The following is a 19,195-nucleotide window of genomic DNA, read 5'->3' as shown; positions in this document are numbered from 1 at the left end:
CACCCCACCCCCCTTTTACTTGCAAGTGTGAGCAAGTATAAGAGTGGCTCCTCACTCCACACTTCTCTTTTTGCAAAAGATTTTTTAAAAATCAAGATAAACTTTTTATTTTTCTATAGAAGTGTCCAAAATACATAGCAAAGCTTTATTTTATCTTTATCAAATAAAGTATCAGCCATCTCATTCAGATGAGTATAAGCTCTCCTGTATAGGCAGGCTGAGGGTCACCTTCTCATCGAAATGGGACCACAATTGCTGTGGGCTCCTCCTTCCTCTGAGAAATGAACAGTTGCTTCTCCTCAAGTAATCTCTCAGAATTTTTGTTAAACTAGCGAAAACAGATGGTTCCCCCCTTTGCCCTATTTATCTTAACGGATAGTTCTTTCTTTTACGTTTTCGGACGTAATTTCTACAGATAAGAGGATGGACAAAGGGCACTTGGCATTTTTTTCAGAAGCTAATAATTAATCCTGGATGGTTTCCTTTCAAGTTCCCTGTCTTCTACACAACATTTGTTCCAACCGACACTTGAGCAGAAGGGCACAGAGGGCAAGGAGGCACCAACGAGCATCAGCCAGACAGCAAGCATGGTATCGGTTGGACTCCAGTTGGTGGGCTACATTTTGGGGCTGCTGGGCTTGCTGGGCACCCTGATAGCGACCCTGCTGCCCAACTGGCGGATCAGCTCCTACATTGGCTCCAGCATCGTCACCGCTGTTGGCTTCTCAAAAGGACTCTGGATGGAGTGTGCAATCTACAGCACAGGGATCACGCAGTGTGACATCTACAACTCTCTGCTCAGCCTGCCCACTGATCTCCAGGTGGCCCAAGCCCTGATGGCCACCTCCATTGGTATCGGTTTGCTGGCTGCCATTGTCTCTGTGGTGGGGATGAGATGTACCGTCTTTTCTCAGAGCTCCCCAGCGAAGGACAAAGTGGCGATTCTGGGAGGAGTCACTTTTGTCCTTGGGGCACTGCTCAGCTTCATCCCTGTTGTGTGGAATATCCATGTGATCCTCCGTGACTTCTACAACCCACTTGTGCCCGACAGCATGAAATATGAGATTGGGGAAGCCTTGTACTTGGGCATCCTGTCTTCCTTGATCTCTTTCATTGGCGGCGCCATCCTCTGTGCCTCCTGCCCACCTCGTGACTCACAGGCAACCTGCTACAGTCCTCATCATTCTCAGACCATGGCAGACAGGAGCTCCCTGCCACCTCTCACATCTCCAAAGGCCAGTGCATACAGCCAGACTGGTTATGTGTAGCAGTTGCTGGCCACCCATGGAAACCCTCACTAGATGCACTGAATAGGTAAGCAGAGAGACAGATAGGTTTATTCCTCTCACAACCCTCCTTTCAGCACTCCAGCCCTGTCTCTTCCCCATGCAACTTGGCACTGCCGGAGATGTCATGTTGCTTGTCAACTGCCTGGCGGCTGCAGTTTCTTCAAGGCCCGTGGGGCTGTGTTTTCTCTGAAGACCTTCCTGTGACTAAAAGACCAAGCAAAGTGCCCAATGACTGCAGAGCACAGGAGGAGTCCATTCGGAGGAGTCACAGGTGCCCACCAGGCCTCTACTGAGCACCTTTCAAATCCTGCCTCATCCTGTCTCCCATTCCATACGATTCATCCCCAGAGTGGGAAACGGGACTTAAGAATGGGGGGGCGGGGGGAGGACATAGCTGAGTGATATGGGAAAACAGTCCCCATTTCTGAGAGAAACCTGCAAGTCCTTGGTAAGGGAGTAAAAAAAACCCACCCCAAACTGTTGGGACCCAGAACAAGGGGATTGATGGCAGGACAAGGATGCATGGGGATATACTAGGGCCACTGAAACATCCTGAGAGATGACAAGACAGCCCCCACCCATCCCTTGCCCTGCCTTCTGCCAGGGACAAAAGGATGACATTTAGCGTCTGGCTTTGAAGAGACCAAAATGTGCCTGCTCTGTGGGTGGGTACATGCTGGTCTTGGCAGATGACAGAACTCGGTGGACAAGCCTGCTGCACCTACTCTGGGATCAAAGGGCCGCTCCATCCGCCCGCCCACCCACTTCCAGTACTCCAAGCTTGAGAAGCTTTTGGGCTTACAGTGGCTCAGTGGTTTCACTGGCCAAGAAAGAATTCCTGCTCAAGCAGGGAATGGACTAGAAGACGTCGAAGGTCCCTCCCAACCCTCTCATTCTATGTGCTATAAAGGCAAAGGAGAGAGGCGAGGCCGTAGGGCTTAACTGTGTCTGGGAAAGACGACTCTCCAACCCCAAGAAAGACCAATTTCTTCCAGCCTGGGAACCAAGGAAATAAAACTATGGGGATGACCCTGTGCTGGCCCAGCCCAAAGAACTAAGGCCAGCAAAATATGCCCAGGGCTGACCAGTTGTTCTGCCTCCTGCTCCAGAGCAATGTATTGGCGCCAGCATCTGTTTGTCTGTTGGTCTATTTAGCAATATCCTAGAATAGGGATTTTAAAAAGTACATGTGTTCCCAGAAGATGAGTTAATGCTGGGGGAAGAAAAAAAAGGGTGGGTGGGGAGGGAGGGAGGGCAGGCAGCATGTGAAAGTGAGTTGACAAATGGGTGCAAGGGAAGATGGAGTCTGATACTTGGTTGTCCCCATGTATGGGGTCAGGCAGGTAACTAGAGGGAGGCATGGAGAAGTTTAAAAACTCTAAAGTGGCCGATACTGAACTAGTTGGGAATCCCTGCTCCCTAATCCATTTCCCCCTGGAGGAAAGCAAAGGCTTAGCTTAAAGAACAAACGTGAAGCAAAGCGTGATTCCCAGAACCAGCAGGGGGTAAGCTTCCCGAGGGTGTGTTGAGGACATGGCAGTGGCCACACAAACACAAACAGCGGGGAAAAAAAACTAAGAATCTACTCAGGAAGAGCGCAAAGTAGACAGAGTGAGGACCAACCAATCCCTTCACGACTGAAGACAGGAAGGGTTGGTTAAAGAGCGCAAGAGACAAGACACGCAGTAACCGAGTTCATGGAATGGATTCATCCTGGCAAGTCCTCTCTCTTGCAGGGCCATGAACAGCAAGGGGCTGGGGGAGGGGGCTGGGAACAGTGAACTCGGCAGGCCTTTTCTAGGTGCAACAGCCTAGGAATTTCTTGGTCCAGGTTAAACATGTTGATTTGAAGGTACAAGACTGGGTGGGTCATGGCTTAGGACCTGGTTATCTACAGGACTGCCTGCTACCACCAATAGCCTCCCACCGGCCAGTACGCTCCCATAGAGAGGGGCTCCTCCGGGTGCCGTCAGCCAAGCAATGTCGACTGGCGGCCCCTAGGGGGAGAGCCTTCTCTGTGGGGGCACCTATGATCTGGAACGAGCTCCCCCCGGAGATACGGAGGATCCCGGATCTGTGCACCTTCCGTCGCGCGCTTAAGACTTTTTTATTTCATCAAGCTGGCCTGGCCTAAATCTTCTCCCCTTTTTAAATGTAAATTTTAATTTGTTTTTAAATTATGGGGTATTTTAAATTTGTCTCAGCCAAATTATTTAATTCGTTTTTATTCTATTTAAAATTTTTGTATTTATGTGTTTTATTCTGTGGCTGTTCACCGCCCTGAGTCCTTCGGGAGTAGGGCGGTATAGAAATCTAATAAAATAAATAAAATAAAATTCCCAGGTTGGCGGGCCAGTATGCAGCCATTCCTCCTTGCAATGCTTCAAAATTGGATGCGGCCAATGTGGAGAAGCATTGGGATGTCCTGAAGAGTGAGATGCCAGGATGGAACTCCGGAGCTAGGAGACATTCTAGGAGATACACAAGAAAGTCTTTTTCCATGAATTGAGGGGTGGGTGGACGTATAGCTTTGTGTAACAGTTATAAGCCATGACAATGGTTAACTTCCCATTAAAAAAACTCAGCAGTGTTATTTTTATTTTCTCCCAGTCATGCCAGAGATGGAGGAAGGGTCAGCATCCTTGGGCAAAGGAGCAAGCTAAGCTGTGGGTGATGCAGGAAGCGTCAAGAGGCGGGCTTTGGGTGGGAGCTGTTTCTCCTGCCTTGTTCTGACCCATGGTGGGGAGTGTGGGGCCACAGCTGAGCTCCTTTCAGAACAGCTGGGTGTTCAGTGAATTTACGCTTCCACAGCTTATGCAGGCAAAGCTTTGAGAACAGTTTAGGATTTTGATTAATGCATTGTGGCGTTACAGCCATTAACCTTTGCAAACCAATAAAGCTATTTTACTGATAATAGGTGACGAAAGCATTCTTGTCATTTCCCCACCCACCCCCAGGGGGAAATGGTTCCTAAGGTGAAGGAACTTTTTCTCCCTCTGCAGCCAGCTGAGTCAGACTGAGTGCTCCTTGAAACAATTCATCATGTGGCCACTTTAAAGAAGGCGGAATGCAATCTGGGCAGTCACGCCCAGGAGATTCTGCAAGAGGTGGGACAGATCAGGGTAGCCTTCCCACACCTTGGTCTCCCTTTAATACCTTTCTTGCTGAGCCTGTAATTTTTCCCTACTGCTGCCCCTTGGAATGAGGGCAGCCCAAGCAGCCAGGGGTATCTGGAACAAAACCCGACACCCTGCTGCACTCTTTTACTAACCAAGGTGGGGCCGCCAGATTTCCATGACCGAGAGAAAAAAGCAACCAGGAGAGGTAATTCTGGAGCAGAAAGATACAGGTGGTGGAAGTGGGACACCCCTCCTAAGAACATGCTTCTGCCGGGCTCCCTTCCATGCAAGGGAGGAAGTGTTGGAACAAGACCACATCAGAGGTAACGCAGAAAGAGCGGCGTTTGCTAAGCGAGCCTTAACACACCAGTGGCTGTGGTTTTCCTCCTTCAACCAGGTGAGAATTCATTATAAGGATGAAGCTTCGCCAGCCAGCTCTGGGGTCTCTTCATCAGATCAGACTCCCTCCCTTTGTCGCAGAGAGGAAAAGGCAGGCTGGAAGCACCCATCACTTAGTCACATTCCCTGCTACGCTCCCTCCATAACCTTTGCCCTGGATGATGGAGGAGGAGAAATAATCAAGGGCAGCTATGAGCAGTTCAGGGTTCTTCCCCCAAGAATAGACTCTGGTCTGGGGGGAGTGGCTTTTGAAAAGAGCCCAAAACAAACCAGCAAGCCAGGCTCCTTCGTCTAGCCCTGCTCTGGGAGAGTGGAAGAAGAGATAATGGGCTTCCCTGTCAGCTATACACACACATACCAATGGGTCTCCTCCTCCCTGGTTGGCAGGATGCTCAGGCTGCAAACACTCTTCTCCTTCTCCTCCTTACTTCAGAGAGGTAGGAAGCAGAGCTCCAACCCCCAACTGGAGGCTGTTTCTTGGAGGGCCTTGGGCTCCCACTCTTCTCCCACAAGAGCCATTCTTGCTGCAGCGCTGAGAGGTAAAGAACCCATCTTGCATGCCAAAGGCCTGAAACAAAGCAAGCATCTTTGGCTCCAAGTTAGGCAGAACTACTTTTAAGTATTCATCCGATGGCTCTTTAGGAGCTCAAGAGAGGCCAAGGGGCTTATTCCAGGGCCTAGAAGATCACCTCAGCAAATGCTAAACAACCCCACCATCCCTTAGCAACACTCGCTTATCCTCTGACTGAACTCGGTGCCCCAGAATGCTCTGAGAGGATCCAAACTACACAACCTGAGGAACCATGAGCATTCACACATTTTATGCAAACTGAGCGAGAAAAGATCAACAGTCTCTCTCATCCAATGTTGGCTTAACAAAATGATTCCTGCAGCTTGGCCACTTTTCTTCCCTGCTCCCCACGTGCAGTCAGCTCCCTCTGTATGTAGAAGCAAAGGGGCGCACAAGAGCCCCAGTGGCAACAGATCCTGCCAGGCCTCGTCCAGTCTTCTCTGTCTGCAGGCAAAGCCATCAAGCTACCCCAACAGTCGAGGACTTGTCTGACTGGCCGTTGTTGCCCTGGAGTGCAGAGTTGATTCCAGGGTCCAGGGCAGAAGCCGGCTTCCTACTCCGACCAAACTCAAGGATGAGTGGCTTCCCTAGCAGGGGAAACCCGTTGAGCAGCTCCAAAGCTTCCTGGGCCTGGGACACGGCTGGCCAGAGAAGAAGGCTTAGTGGAGGAGAAAAGAGTCTGGCCGGCCCGCCCCCCGCCCCAACCCCAACCACCGTGGCCAGGTACTTACTGGGAAAGGTGAGGAAAGCCTGGCCTCTCATGCGCCCATTCAGCAGACGCAAACGAAGAGGGGGGACATCCTTCTTTTGGAAGCGGGAGAACAAGGGCAGCAGGTCTTTCACTGTAGCATTGCGACTCAGATTTTTCACATACAGCACCTAACCCCCCAGAGAAAATGGAGCAGCCTGGGTATCTGCCGCAGCCCCCGCCATCTCCCCAGCACATACCTGTTTGCATACCTCCCTGCTAAGAGGGAAGAGGGACAAGACACCCCTCGTTTCTCTGTGCAACACTACCCAGGCTGAGGGCCACTATATTCTTCTCCCCTGCAGAAGCCAAGCCTTGATATGAACCCCTCATCATCATCCTGGACAACTGTCAGGGAGGGGCCGCTATTTTGCCTGGTTCTGTGCTTTATAAAGAGGCAAATCCTCTCCCTCTGTGGGGAAGCTGCTCAATGGCCCGGGCACCAAGCCGAGCACTGTGACACAAGAGGCAACTGGACTCTCCCAGAGAAGAGCAAAACATCTGAGCCCAGCCCAGCCTGCCTGGCAACTACCTTGCTTGGCTCCCCTGGGCTATAGGAGGAAAATCTGGGGATCCGGTGGATTTCTTCTTTGGAAAGGCGGCTCCGGATTATCTCCTCTTCTGGCACACACTCTACAGGATCCGTCACCGTCACAGGCTCCACGGCTGGTGGAACTGCTCCAAGGCTACTGAAGGGGGTAGAGCAAGATGAATCAGGCACCTTCTGGGGAGACTTTGGTGGTTCCAGTGGCCTCTGGCTCGACAATGGTTCGCTCAGGAGCTCCCGATAAACTGCGTCCAGCTGAGCCATTGGGCCCATCTCAGGGGCAACCTTTGGCTGAGCTTCATCTGTAGCACAAGAGGCAAAGGCAGTTCCTGACCAGTCAGCCCGGGAACAGGAACGAGCCCCACACAATCTGGGGCAGCCCTCGGCCCAGACAGGCACCATACCTTGGCGATACAACATCCGCAGAAAGGAGTGGCGGTCTGTTCCCTGGAAAAGAGCATTCTCAATCTCCATCTCCCGCCTGCTGAGTGACTTGCTGCCTGCAAAGTGCTGTGGCAGGGAGAGGATGCGCTGGCGCTCCGCAATCTTTTCCTGGATGGCTCTGATCCTGTCCTGAGTGGCCTCCGGCGCTGCCCCAAGCCCAGAGGTCTGAAGCAAACAAGAGGGGTGGGGGAGACTCTGACCTCCAGAGCAGGGAGAGTTGGAGGCTGCCTTCCTCTAGGCCTGGGGTGGGGGTGGGGGGGAAGAGGAGAGGGGTTCCTTGAAGGAGTGAGGGGAGGCTGGGACAGTTGACCCAGAAGGGTACCCGAGTGCAGCTGTTTGCAGAGGACCAGGGAGAGGAAGCTCGGCCAGGAAGCCCCGCAGACGAACCAGGAGGCAGTGCCAAGGCACCCGGGCCTGCGGAAACTGGCCACAGCAGCCCCCAGCCGCCTACCTTCTGGGCCCGCTGCTTCCAGAGGCGGATCTCGGCGTCGGAGAGGCCCAGCTCCTGCAGAGAGGCCGCTTCCCCGCTGCTCTCCTGCAAGGCCCGGAACTCCGGCAAGGTGCGGGCGCCAGCGGCCTCCTCCCCGAAGGGCCGGTACACGGCCGCCGGCGCGAAGCGGTGCCGCTTGGCCACGCACCTGCGCGAGAACCCCCGTTAGTCCCCCGGCCTGGCCCGCAGCGCAGAGGTCCTCCAGTCGGGCCCCGGCCACTCACTGCTCGAGCGACGCCGCCGTGTCTAGCTGGTGGCGCAGCAGCCGCTTCAGCTGCCTCTCGCCCTCCGTCTCCAGCTCCTCCGCCGCCGCCGCCGCCTCCTCCCCGCCGCCGCACCTGCGGAAGAGACGAAGCGAGGCACCGGCACTGCCCGGAGCCCACTCCACCCATCCCCCCCCTCTCTCTCTCTCTCGCCCACCCACCCCCCTCTTCCCCGGCGCCCACTTTACCCCCCCCTCCCCTCTCTCGACAGGCGCCCACTCCTGCCCCCGCCCCCCCCCACGACCAGCGCCAACCTCACCTCCTCATCGCGACCCGGTTCCGGGATGCCGCGCGGGCTGCCGGGAGCGCATCCATTGGCCGGCGCGCCCCTCGGGCCCCGCCCCCAGCCCCACCTCCTCCGAGGCCCCCTGGCGGTTGGCCGGCAAAGGCTGAGCAAAAGAGACGCGATGGGAGAGAAACTCTTTTATTGAGGGGTACAAAAAGAAGCGGCGGCGGGGGGGGGGGGTGGGGCACCAGGCGGCGCGCTCAGTCGAAGGTGATGCGGAAGCTGCGCTCCTGCTCCTTCCGGCGGCTGTCGCAGACCTTGGTCATCTCCTCCACTTTCCTCTGCAGCAGAGCTGTGGGCAGAGGGGAAAACGGCAGCTGGCTGGGCGTTTGGGGTGGGGGGCTTCCGCCACCCTATAGCTACAAGGTTGCCCTTATGGCCCGCGAGGCAGAAAGGAGGCAACTGACTGGAAAAAGCCCTCTTCGGTCAGCAGAAAGATGGGAAACCCCCAAGAGGTAAAAGAGGAAGTCCAGATCAGAATGGGAGTGGATGGGCTTAATGCTGGACTCAAAACACCTCCTGGGCCATGACACTACACCTGGCTATAAAAAGGGGGACTGCTGCTCCCTCAGAATTCAGAACTAAATACCTGAGTTCTGATCAATCCACTGCAAAGAATCCATGTGTGCGTTCAGAATTTTGCAAATCTGCTGAAGCTGTGAAAGGGGGGGGGGAGAGAGAAAGTCCACACTCTGGTGAGGAAATGGCTCTCCTGTCCCCATGCCAACCAAGGACAGGAGCTTCTTGCTCCCCATTTACATCATATTCCTCAGCAAGGGGGCAGCCAAAGTGTTAGCTCCAGCAGACTTAATGATTCAAAGCACAAAACTGAAGTCCCACCCCGCTCCTGCACAACAAGGGTACTCACGGGGTCACTATTGTCAGCAGGGCCCCCAGAGGTGTTCAGGTGCTCAATGATATCTTTCAGATCCTGGGCCATGCGCTTCAACTGGGCATCAATGTTCTCTGCCAGCTTGTATCTGCAGCACAAGAGTAAAGGACACACAGAGGCAAAGAGCTGTGCAACAGTGCCCCTGCCTCCTACAGAATGGGCAAGAGGATGAGGAGCATCAGAAGAGACCCAGCTGGAAGGACCATAATACTCAACCCTGAGCAAAAGGACCTTTGGCTATGCAGGTACAAAGAGAGCCAAAGAAATGCCCGAAACCTGGGAAAGGGGCTCCTTGTCAGTCAACGTGAGTGCTGATTTACCATCAGCTTATCAGGTACTTAGGAGCCAAGAACACAGGATGGGCTCCAACACAAGTCTGAAAGACTACATCTCTGCTCCCGGTGACTGACCCAGATTGGATTCCCACTGCTCTTTGAAGGAGACCAAGGGAGGGCACAATGCTAGCCAACTGATCCCTCCAGGAGAAGGGAGACAGCCTGCCTTCAGGGATGCTCACGTCTTTTCCCGTTCCTCATCTGCATGTTGCAAGTAGATTGTTCCGCTCTGCTCCTTCACAGATTCCTCCAATGGGATCAACAAATCTTCCAGCTCCTTTTGCTGAGACAAAATGAAGTCCAGCTCTTGGTCCAGCCTATAAGGGAAGGGAGGAAGGGAAGGGAAGGGAGAGCGTGCTAAAATGCCTTGGAAGGGGCCGGTCTTGCATAGGCTAACAATGAGAGCTTCAAAACACTGCTGCTCTGCCTCTTGGAGATGGCACCCCCTTTCTCCTAAAGCAGCCAGTAGGGACAGCCCTCTCCCCTTTGCTCCTGAAAAGCAAGGGAACCAAAGCCAATTCTAGTCTTTTTAAGGCCCAATTCCATACCTCTTTTGATCCAGCTTCACTTTCTCTACTTCTCTGTGTAAGGTTGTGATCTGCGTGAGAGAGACAGAAATGCAGTTGTTTCTTTCCTTGACAGAACCTGCCTTGCTGAACAGAACCAGGCAGCCCCTTCCCCTCCTACCTTTTCTCCATTTTCAATCAATGTCCTGTCCCAGGCGTTGACCTGGGTAGCCTGCTGAAGGAAGTGCTTCTCCTGGTCCTCCAGTTCCAGGCTCCATTTGTTAATCAGGCTCTCCAGCTGGGCATAGGTCATCACAGGGGGAGTCCTGGACAGAAGATGGAAAATCCCAGCCACCATCAGTCTACGTGCAGGAGACCTGGTGCTCCTTGCCCGGCATCTTCACCGGGCACTTTCAAATCCCATCGCAACCGGAGCTCTCTCCACACAACTCACATGCCAGTTGTGGTGGTTGCAGTGGAGGTGGAAGCAGCCACGCTTGTTGTGGCAAGGGGCTTCAGGTTCAAGAGAAATCCTGTAACAGGTATGGAAGCAGCCCCTGGAGAGAAAGTCATCTGGCATCAGACTGTGGCGGGCTGCTACTGCTGAAGTGGGCGCTCTGCTGTGACCAACAGCAGGGTGTGCCCCTGGAGAAGGCAAATCTTTTGATTCCCACCACCAAGCCTAAAAGCCATTGTGGGCCCAGGGATGTTTCCCATTCTTGATCCTGCTTCACTCGGGCCTCTAGCTCCTGCGTGTTCCCTGGGCAGAACAGCAGGGAAGGCTCTGCTCTGCAGCCCTTGGACTCAGCACCGCTCGGGGGGGGGGGGGGTGAGGAGCCAAGACTGGTTTTGCCCTGCAGCAACACCAGCAGCAGCCCTTATCTCCTACTGATGGTTTCACCCTGATCCTGGTTTCTTTTTGTAAACTGACTTGATGGCTTGCCTTAGAAAAGGAAGCTGTGAGCATATACACAACATGCCCCAAAAGGAAGACAAGGCAGATGGTCAAACCTGCCAGAAAGTTCCCTTTAAAGAGCCTTAGTGCACAAAAGGACACCTCTTTTCTTCATCCCATTTTTCCAACCGATCCTCACCAGCTGTGGGGGGGGCAGCGGCTGCTGCTGTGGTCACTCCAGGCATTTTAGAGCCAAATCCCAAGGTCCCAATGGAAGCCACCCCTGTTGAGGAGGTACCCACTGCAGAAGAAAAGAGACAAATGTTGGTAAGCGACCAAGGATTTAAAAAAACAACAACAGCTGAATCATACATTGAAAAATGCTACAATCATTTACATCAGACAAAAACAGGCAAAATATACAAAATTCTCTTGATCTGATCGGAGATCAAGTTCCCAAACCCACACTTCTAACTATCCTACGCTCTCTCAGTTGAGCAAAGGCTGCAAAGAGACCTGCTCCAGCTGGCCCTACCTCCTCAGCTAATTTACCTGAAAGGCTAGTGGCAGTACAGGCAGCTGGAGCCGAAGAGCCTGCTACAGTTGCAAACAGTGTGGGCCCTGATAGGCCGAGGAGGGAAGATGAACTTGTAATGGCAGGTGCCACCGGAGTGACAGTGGTACCTGTGGAGGAGAAGCAGAAGACAGCTGCTGGGGTCTCAGTGTTCCTTGGGTGAGAACAAAATGAACATCTTCTAGAAATGCATAATTTTCTGTGTCACTTAAAGCCACATATCATTTCATTCATTCCATTTCTCTATCTAGAGACAATGCACAAAGTGAGTGCAATTCTATCAATAAACCAAACACAGCAGACATTTTTATAGCAGCACCTCTTCAATTGTTACAAGGGAATCTAGCACTGCTGCTGAACTACTTTGGTGCCATAGTGAAAGATTCCAAATATGGGAATCTTTGATATAGGACACACACAGAGAGAGAGAGACTTATAAAAGAACAGTTGCAACTGAGAAATAAGAATTGCTGGATAGTGCATGTAAGAAAAATAAATTTTTCACAACAAACATTTGCCAAATAAATTATTCCAGGAAAAGATCACCACTCTGTGCTGCACTGGACAGATCACACCTGGAATAGTTCTGGTGAGTCCTGGTCACCAAAAAAGGAGAAGCATGCTGAGGAACTAGAAAGAGCATAGGGAAAAGCAATAGCGATGGTAAAAGGCTTGAAGGCTAAACCTGAAATAGAGCAATTGAAAGAACTCAGTATATTTAGCCCAAAGAAGAGAAAGCCAAGGAAAAACACAGCGGCAGCCTTCCAATACTTGAAAATCTGCACAGGGCAAAGATTTATTCTCCATAGCAGCTGAAGGGGAAGGTTTCAAGAAAAAATAGAACCATCCTTTGGGCCCTCGGCAGGCAAGATCATAGAAAGAGCAGGTCAGCATGCAGACTATGATGCTGAAAGGGATTAAGTGATAGGAAATAGTATCCAGCAGGGATATTTTTAAAAAGCAGCAACGAATAGGAGCAGCAGGCAAGTCAGCCAGGTGGGCAGACCCTAGCACAGCTCTTCAGTACCCAAGCGCAAAACATACCTCCAGGTTTAGCCCCAAAGGACAAGGCTGTGGCAGTGGAAGTGACAGCTGCTGGAGCCAAGGCTCCAAAGCCAGAACCTGCAACAAGAAGAGATGGCGGGAAGCAAAGGGGCCAGCTTCCTGCCTGTTTCCAGAAGGAGGGCCTCCATGCAGCCCAGCTTCTTCCTTTGCAGGCAAAGGGGATCCCTTCCAGATTAGCCCCCTCCCAGGCACTTCCTCCTCTCAAAAGAGCCTTGGTGGTACAGGGGTTTAAGGCACCCTGTTATTAAGCTTATTAAGACCAGCTGCCTGCAATTACTGCAGGGTTCGAATCTCGCCAAGGCTCAAGGTTGACTCAGCCTTCCATCCTTTCTAAGGTAGGTGAAATGAGGACCCAGTTTGTGGGGGCAATAAGCTGACTTTGTATAAATATACAAAAGGATGAAGGCTATTGCTGAGCACATTGTAAGCCGCCCTGAGTCTTCGGAGAAGGGCGGCATATAAATCAAATTTTTTTTTTAAAAAAAAGGAGAAACAATGGCAGCCCTTGCACAGGCACACTGGTCTTGCACAACCCGGGACCAGAGGGGCGGCTAAAGCCTCCACCCAGCCAGCCCTCTCACCGGTGGACGCTGTCCCGAGGCTGAAGGCCGGGGCTGCCTGCGATGCGGCTGCTGTGCTCACAGCGGCGTTGGTGGAGGCCGGAACAATTCCGAAGGCCGGGCCGGTAGACACCGTTTGCGGCGCGGCACTCCCCAGCGAGCCGAGGCTAAAATTTGGAGCTCCCGTCTGGGCCGCCCCGCCAAAGCTGAAGCCTCCCGCGGCGACGGGAGCAGCCGGAGCTGGTTGTGGCGTCGTCGTGGTTCCTGAGCCAAACACGAATCCCGCGGGTGTCGCCGCCGCCGCCGCCTGGGTGGCCGGAACGTTGCTGCTCGCGCCAGAGCCGGCCAGTCCGCCGCTACTGCCCAGCCCGAACCCGCCGGTCGCAGTGGGGGCCGTGGTGGCGCCCGAGCCCCCCAAGCTCAGCTTGGGCGCGTTGCCCCTGAAGGAGAAGGGAGGGAGGCGGTGGGGCGGCTTCTCCGGCGGGGGCAGCCCCTAGCTCGGCTCCGCCTTCCCCTACCGCCAACGGACGGACGGAGCCCCTCTCACCCCAGCGTGAAGACGCCCCCCGCGGGAGTAGCCGCCGCCGCCGCCGCGGACGAGGCCGGGGGCATCCCGAAGCTGAACGCGGAGGCCTGCGCGGAGGCGGCGGGCGTGGCGAAGGAGAAGAGACCGGCGGCGGGCGGGGCGCTCCCGGCGTTCGGGGCGGGAGAACCGAAGCCGAAGGCGCCGCCTGTGCCCGCGCCCGCCGAGATGGCCGAGGAGAAGGAGAAGCCCGCGGGGGCCGCGCTGGTGCTGGTGCTGCTGCCGACCGCCGTCTTGGGCGTCCCGAAGCTGAAGCCGCCGCCGCCGCCCGTGCCGAAGCCGAACTGACTCATGGCGCGTCTGGGCCCGAACAGCCTCGCCGCCGCCGCCGCGCGCCCCGATGACGCCGCGCGCCGGAAGTAGCGGTCCCGGAAGCTGTGCCGTTGCCGGGCAACGCGGGACGCGGCGCTACAGAGCGGCCATGGCGACGCGCGCTCCCCTCCCGGCCAACTCGCTGCTGGCGCTGGCCGAGCTGCTCTCCCTCGGCCCGGGGGACGGCGACGAGGACAGCGCGGACGCGGTGAGGTCCGCGCCGGGCGTCGTGGCGGGCGGTGGGGCGCCCTGGCCTGTCTGCCTGAACCGTCCGGTTTCTCCCCGCAGGCGCAAGGCCCCGCGGGCGGCCGCTCTGGGCCGGGGAGTATCGGTCCCCTGAAGGCTGGCGGCGCCTCGGGTGAGTCGGCGAGGGCGAGAGGGAGGGGCCCGCCTGCCCTTAGCCTGCCCGTCGTCTCCCGGAGGCCGCGGAAGCGCCGCTCATAGCCCCGTCTCTTCCCGCAGCCGCCCCGCTGCCGACCGAGGACGGCAAGGCCATCTGGAGCGCCGCGGAGGTGCCCGAAGGGTGCGCGGGCGACGCCTCGTGGGACCCCCGGGAGCAGCCCGAGTACGTCCCCGCGCCGCAGGTGGCGAAGCGGCCGTCTTCCCAAGTGCAGCGATCCCGCAGGGTGGCCGGGCTGCCCCCGCCTCCCTTGTGAGCGAGCCCGGAGAAGGAAAGCCAGCGGGCCTTGAGCCAGCCCGACCCAAACCGGGGCTAGTGGGGCGGGGAGGGTCCAGCTGATTTGCTGCTCTGCCAGCTTTTTCTGTTGGCTTGGGAGTTGCTGGAATGGGGAGGATAAGCAGGGGATTTCTCTATGTGAGGAAGAAGCATAGACTCCTCTAGACCAGGGGTCAGCAACCTGTGGCTCCGGAGCCGCATGTGGCTCTTTGGGCCCTCTGCTGTGGCTCTGTTAGGTGATCCCACCACTGGCTGGCCCCGCCCCTCGCTGTACCCTCCCAGTCACTCCTCGCCTGGCCTGAGAAGGTAAGGGCGACGGCAGGGGATGGAAAAGCGGCCAGGGCAGAGACAGAGAGAGGGGGAGAGAGAGAGACATAGAGAGAGAAATATGTCAAAAGGATTTTGTGGTTCCTGATGTTTTTTAACAACTGGTTCTTTGCCCTAATGACCAGCTGGGTAGGCGTGGCTGGGGGGGGTCATGTGACTGGTGGAAGTGAGTGACATTGAGTTGACCATGCCCACCCAGGTTTTGTGGCTCCCAGTGTTTTCTTTTCTGTGGGAAACTGGTCCAAATGGCTCTTTGAGTATTTAAGGTTGCAGACTCCTGCTCTAGAGAATCTGAGGAAGGCTGCTGTTCTGTGAAGCATCTACTGAAACTGCAGCTGCCTGACTCCCGGTTCTTTACAGATATGAGATTGTGTTCAAGCAGCAAGTGAGGGCTGAGGATCTGTTCCTAGGCATGAGCAGAAAGGACCCCTCCACTGCCTGCTGCGAGGACATGCTGGTAAGAAGTTTCTCTGGGCGGTCCTCCCAGCCTTTTCACAGCAAAAGCTACAGGACCTTATTGGAGTTGTGAATTCCAAAAGTTGGGCAAGTGTGCTTTCTCTGTGCACATTACTATGAAGCATCTAACCTAACATTTCAGATATCTGAGATGACTCTTTCCCTACCACCTGAACTGCTGGGCATAAATATTAGAGGATATCCTTAAGCCTCCCTTTTCCTTGTCAAAGGATGCCCCCAGCTTTGACTGAGGTTGTACATTGATTCCAGAACCTCTCACTTTGTTCTGTGGTTTAAAACAGAAAAGCAACAGCGTTAACACATCTTGCATGCCTCCCTTCCTATTGAAACTTTTTGTTTTTCCAATTTCAGATTAAGATTAAACTGCCGGACACAAAAGCTTCAGACATTACCCTTGATATACAAGAAAAGCTCCTTGATTTTCGGAGTCCCCAGAAGTATGCTGAAAAATTTTATTTTTGTGAGAGTATTGTTACATTGCCTTTAGACAATAACATTCCAATAATATTTGAGATGTCTTGGCTGTGAGGTTCAAGCTTCAGAGCAAGCAGGAGCAGACTGCTGCCTTCTCTTGATGCTGTGATAGGTCTGCCATGCCACAAGCCCATGGAGCTGTGGCCATAGTAATTTTCTATTGGGAAAGTCTTTGAGCTTTATATGCCTTCTCTCTCTGATCCCCCCTCCCTCTTGCTTCTGGTGTTTATCTTTCTGCTAGTACTGGGGAAGGGGGGGGTTCATTTTGCATGTAGCAATCCCCCCACTCTTCATGCCTCCCTCAATTTCTGCTTGGAATGGTCTATTTTCCAGACGGCTCCTTTTGCATCTACCTCATCCAGTGGACGCCACCAATGGGAAAGCCCGTTTTCTGTCTGAACAGGCCACACTGGAAGTCACTTTGAGGATGAAGCGAGAATTGGATTTCATCAACTTTTCATGAAGAGAAAGCGGAATTGGCCCCTCAGAGGCCCAGGGGAGATTTTCTAGTTAAGTAATTGAGAGAAGAAGGAGAACATCTTGCCACCAATTCCAAAGAACTACTGCAGTGTCCAACAGGCCTTCTTGCCTGCACCAGGTGATCTTGAGGTCTGGCTGTCCTGCTTCCTCCTCCTTGAATTCTGAAAATTTTCTAGGAGGCCTCTGGCTTCTCCATTTTTGTTAATTGTTGCTTCCTTGTGGGGTCCATTCCTCCAACATCAGGAGATCAGCATGGAGGGGACAACAGAGGCAAGATGGGGTCATAATGGCTGAGCTGCTGACTGCTCAGACTTCTGTGCTGTTGATAGATAATAAAAGTCCCGCCCTTTCTTGTCTGTGCCCACATCCACCCTTTGCAAAAGTCTGCCCTGGCCAGCACAGGAGGGACTTCCTTTCAATTGATGCCTACCGGCTTCCTGGGCCATTTGCAATGGAACAGGGAGCTAAACAAGCTGAGGCTTGTTCTGAGAGATGCTGACCTCTCTGCTCCAGCAATGCACCTGTGGTTTGGTGAAGAATGAGCACAGTCTTCCACTGCATAAAGTCAGCATTTAGCACAACAGTGTTTCCATTCGGAGGGCCCAGGTTGCAAGCAAGCCTGCCACTTGAAAAGCACACAGGAGAAGGAGCTCCTGCTGATGTGGTCTGCAGCAGAGGGAGAAAGTGTGGGCAAATGAGAGCTTGTTCATGGCTTCCTCAGTAGAGTGGGACAACATGCAAAACATCTGTCATCTTCCAGTAACCAATTAAGCCCTACTTCCTATTGGTTCTACTTAAATGATAGTGTTTAGGTTTCATCAGAGGAGCTCAAGGAGACAAACTCAAGCCAGGTAAAAACAGATGACAGTAAAAAGCAGGGAGGGGTTAAGGAAGCAGGAGGACATTGTTAATATTGACCAACTTTGAGGCAGGGCAAGGAGGGGATGTGACAAATTGGTACCCTGCCTCTTTTGGAAATGCGTATCAAATTCCTGGAGCCACAAGAAACAAAGTTATTCAGCCCAGCACCAAGACGCATTGTCAGGGCAGTGGAAACTTGGACTGGGCCTGCTAAATGAGGGGGGGAGAGAAGGACTTGCCTTTTCACAACAGCAGGATGAGAGGGAAGTGGCAAAAAGGCAAAGAAAAACGATAAACTTTTCAAAATGCCAGTTACTACCTACGCACACTCCCAAAGCCATTCAGCACCTAAAGCCTCTCCTGTGTGTTAACAGGAGCTTGTCTGAGATGGTGACAACAGGGAACCAAGGAGGAGACTAATCCTTCTATCTAGATGAGTTTGCCCAGATCCAGGTCCAAACACTCATTTTTCCAAGGAAGAATTTTCTCACCCAATTTTCTCTTGGGTCACTGGTTGGACTGACCAATTCCAACCTCGTTTTCCAAACCTCTAGCATGACCCTGGCCAGAAAGGCCCCTGTGTGGACTTAAGGGGAAAGCTCAAAGTGCTGCTAAGCACTGCCATGCTCTGCTCTGGCTAGTCTCCAGAGCCCCCTGCTCCCAGAGCAGTGTGACAGGCAGGCCGGGGTGAGCTAGACTTGGAACCTGGAGAAGGAAATTCCAACCAGTGGGACCTGGAGGCCTGGGTGCTTGGAAGGGTTCATGTGGTTCCCACCTTTAGGTGGTTTCCAACATGGTCGAACTCCTGGTTATTCACTTGTGGGTGATTGTGGAGTTCCCTCGCTTTGCTTTAGTTTAATTTGTTTTGCTCCTGGGGGTGTTTTATTTGTTTTTGTTTGCATGTTGCTCTTTTGGTTGACTTTTCTTTTAGATCGTTTTTTCAGGTTGTTTAGGAGTCTAGTGGTCCACTTCAGGAAACTCAGTTCCGCAGCAATTCTTCTTGGCTCCGAGGAGCTTACAACCAACAAATAGAACCAACCAGGGAAGGCTTTGCCTCTCCTTGTTTTGGGTGGGTGGGAGGCAAGGGATTCAGCCCAAGAGCTGGGCATCCTTAGAGAGGCAAAGGAGCAGGTTTATGTCTAGTCCGGAACCTGGAAACAGGCACCCCTCAGCAGCAACCTCCCGCATACTTGGGACATGTTTCCCGGCCAAGTCCCCCAAGTGGCTTTGCTCCGTTTGCATTGCTCTCCCTCCACTGCTGCTCAGGGCCACCTCGTGCCTCAGAACAGACAAAAAGGAAAAGAGGTGCTTCTCCTCGGATCTGCCCCCTCCCCAAGAGCTCCCTTGTCAAGATAACGGGTTTCATTGTGGCTGAAGCAGCAGCCCCTTCTGCCATAAGGGCCTCCTCTGCCTTCCTGGGCTGAGCTAGACTACCAAGTATAGTAGCTTGCCTGCCCCCTTAATTGGTGGGGGAAAAGGAGAAATTACTAGACTAGCCTGCTTTCTCAGAAGGGTTGGGGTCTGTCTGTCTCTCTCTCCCTCCCCCTCCCTGCCTCCAATTTGGCTCTTGAAATTAAGAACCCCTGAACCCAGCTCTTGATCCCAGAGCTCATAGCCTCAGTCTAAAACCTAGGAAGAGGGGTAGGGAAGCACAGGAGAGGCGCTCGCGTTTTCCAATCAAGACAACTTAAAATCTACAATGCCGCTTTTTAGGAATGCTGCGCCAAAACATTTTTCTTGAGGGGGGAGGAAAACCACCCTTAGTGCAGGGCCGTCCACAGCAGAGGCGCCATCCACGGGGCCAGAGGTTGGGTGGGTTTCCTGCCGCTGACGTTGGCTCGCTGCCACCTGACAGGCGAAGTAGGGGCGATGGGCCCTCTATCGCGAGGGCCTCCTGGAAGGGATCTTGCCACTCCCACTCCCCCTCGGCGCGCTCCCCGGGGACAATTATTAAACTCTGCTCGCCCCACTGGAATCGAGCAGCGAACGGCGAGGGTCCCGACCAAGGCAGGGAGCGGCGGC

General features: G+C 53.8%; 4 protein-coding genes across 9 annotated transcripts; 2 read left to right on the top strand and 2 right to left on the bottom strand.

Annotated features, from left to right (window-relative positions):
• The first annotated feature begins 108 nt into the window (after positions 1-108).
• On the top strand, positions 109-4,203 carry CLDN2 (claudin 2). Its single transcript, XM_034441812.3, has one exon. The coding sequence runs from the start codon at positions 588-590 to the stop codon at positions 1,266-1,268; it is 681 nt and encodes a 226-aa protein (XP_034297703.2). The 5' UTR covers positions 109-587; the 3' UTR covers positions 1,269-4,203.
• Positions 4,204-5,611: 1,408 nt separating this feature from the next.
• On the bottom strand, positions 5,612-8,197 carry RBM41 (RNA binding motif protein 41). 2 transcript variants are annotated; one of them, XM_087877662.1, is made up of 7 exons: positions 8,130-8,197; positions 7,832-7,945; positions 7,569-7,755; positions 7,078-7,282; positions 6,659-6,975; positions 6,110-6,257; positions 5,612-6,019 (listed from the first exon to the last, which is right to left on the bottom strand). In XM_087877662.1, the coding sequence occupies exons 1-7, from the start codon at positions 8,183-8,185 to the stop codon at positions 5,838-5,840; spliced, it is 1,209 nt and encodes a 402-aa protein (XP_087733788.1). In that variant the 5' UTR covers positions 8,186-8,197; the 3' UTR covers positions 5,612-5,837. The 2 variants fall into 2 exon arrangements, with proteins under 2 accessions (XP_087733788.1, XP_087733789.1); XM_087877663.1 differs by having other exon boundaries at positions 6,848-6,975.
• Positions 8,198-8,278: 81 nt separating this feature from the next.
• On the bottom strand, positions 8,279-14,079 carry LOC117679665 (uncharacterized). The gene is made up of 12 exons (XM_034441810.2): positions 13,531-14,079; positions 13,005-13,423; positions 12,403-12,480; positions 11,337-11,468; positions 10,984-11,085; positions 10,344-10,446; positions 10,071-10,215; positions 9,932-9,981; positions 9,566-9,700; positions 9,025-9,136; positions 8,746-8,812; positions 8,279-8,448 (listed from the first exon to the last, which is right to left on the bottom strand). The coding sequence occupies exons 1-12, from the start codon at positions 13,857-13,859 to the stop codon at positions 8,357-8,359; spliced, it is 1,764 nt and encodes a 587-aa protein (XP_034297701.1). The 5' UTR covers positions 13,860-14,079; the 3' UTR covers positions 8,279-8,356.
• DNAAF6 (dynein axonemal assembly factor 6) lies at positions 13,900-16,662 on the top strand. 5 transcript variants are annotated; one of them, XM_034441808.3, is made up of 6 exons: positions 13,971-14,086; positions 14,167-14,236; positions 14,341-14,443; positions 15,242-15,338; positions 15,710-15,795; positions 16,166-16,662. In XM_034441808.3, exons 1-6 carry the CDS (start codon positions 13,988-13,990, stop codon positions 16,293-16,295), a joined length of 585 nt encoding a protein of 194 aa, XP_034297699.1. In that variant the 5' UTR covers positions 13,971-13,987; the 3' UTR covers positions 16,296-16,662. The 5 variants fall into 5 exon arrangements, with proteins under 5 accessions (XP_087733794.1, XP_087733793.1, XP_087733792.1 ...); XM_087877665.1 differs by having other exon boundaries at positions 14,341-14,530; XM_087877668.1 differs by lacking the exon at positions 15,710-15,795 and having other exon boundaries at positions 13,900-14,086.
• Positions 16,663-19,195: the final 2,533 nt, after the last annotated feature.

The sequence above is a fragment of the Pantherophis guttatus genome, chromosome 12, assembly GCF_059756535.1.
Source record: "Pantherophis guttatus breed Tessera chromosome 12, ASM5975653v1, whole genome shotgun sequence".
Taxonomy (NCBI): domain Eukaryota; kingdom Metazoa; phylum Chordata; class Lepidosauria; order Squamata; family Colubridae; genus Pantherophis; species Pantherophis guttatus.
The sequence above is the reverse complement of the archived record's forward strand: the minus strand, read 5'-3'. Positions and strand labels throughout refer to the sequence as shown.

What these genes read in the sequence shown, in the direction of transcription:
- CLDN2 (XM_034441812.3), top strand. Translation starts at nt 588, where the DNA reads ATGGTATCGGTTGGACTCCAGTTGGTGGGCTACATTTTGGGGCTGCTG.
- RBM41 (XM_087877662.1), bottom strand. Translation starts at nt 8,185, where the DNA reads ATGGATGCGCTCCCGGCAGCCCGCGCGGCATCCCGGAACCGGGTCGCG. An exon ending in AACCGGGTCGCGATGAGGAG is followed by an intron (nt 7,946 to 8,129) that starts GTGAGGTTGGCG and finishes TCTCTTCCGCAG; the next exon opens with GTGCGGCGGCGGGGAGGAGG. An exon ending in GGCTTTCCTCACCTTTCCCA is followed by an intron (nt 6,020 to 6,109) that starts GTAAGTACCTGG and finishes TTCTCTGGCCAG; the next exon opens with CCGTGTCCCAGGCCCAGGAA.
- LOC117679665 (XM_034441810.2), bottom strand. Translation starts at nt 13,859, where the DNA reads ATGAGTCAGTTCGGCTTCGGCACGGGCGGCGGCGGCGGCTTCAGCTTC. An exon ending in TACTGCCACTAGCCTTTCAG is followed by an intron (nt 11,086 to 11,336) that starts GTAAATTAGCTG and finishes TTTCTTCTGCAG; the next exon opens with TGGGTACCTCCTCAACAGGG. An exon ending in GATGAGGAACGGGAAAAGAC is followed by an intron (nt 9,137 to 9,565) that starts GTGAGCATCCCT and finishes CTTGTGCTGCAG; the next exon opens with ATACAAGCTGGCAGAGAACA.
- DNAAF6 (XM_087877666.1), top strand. Translation starts at nt 13,907, where the DNA reads ATGACGCCGCGCGCCGGAAGTAGCGGTCCCGGAAGCTGTGCCGTTGCC. An exon ending in ACGAGGACAGCGCGGACGCG is followed by an intron (nt 14,087 to 14,166) that starts GTGAGGTCCGCG and finishes TTCTCCCCGCAG; the next exon opens with GCGCAAGGCCCCGCGGGCGG. An exon ending in GAAGGCTGGCGGCGCCTCGG is followed by an intron (nt 14,237 to 14,340) that starts GTGAGTCGGCGA and finishes CTCTTCCCGCAG; the next exon opens with CCGCCCCGCTGCCGACCGAG.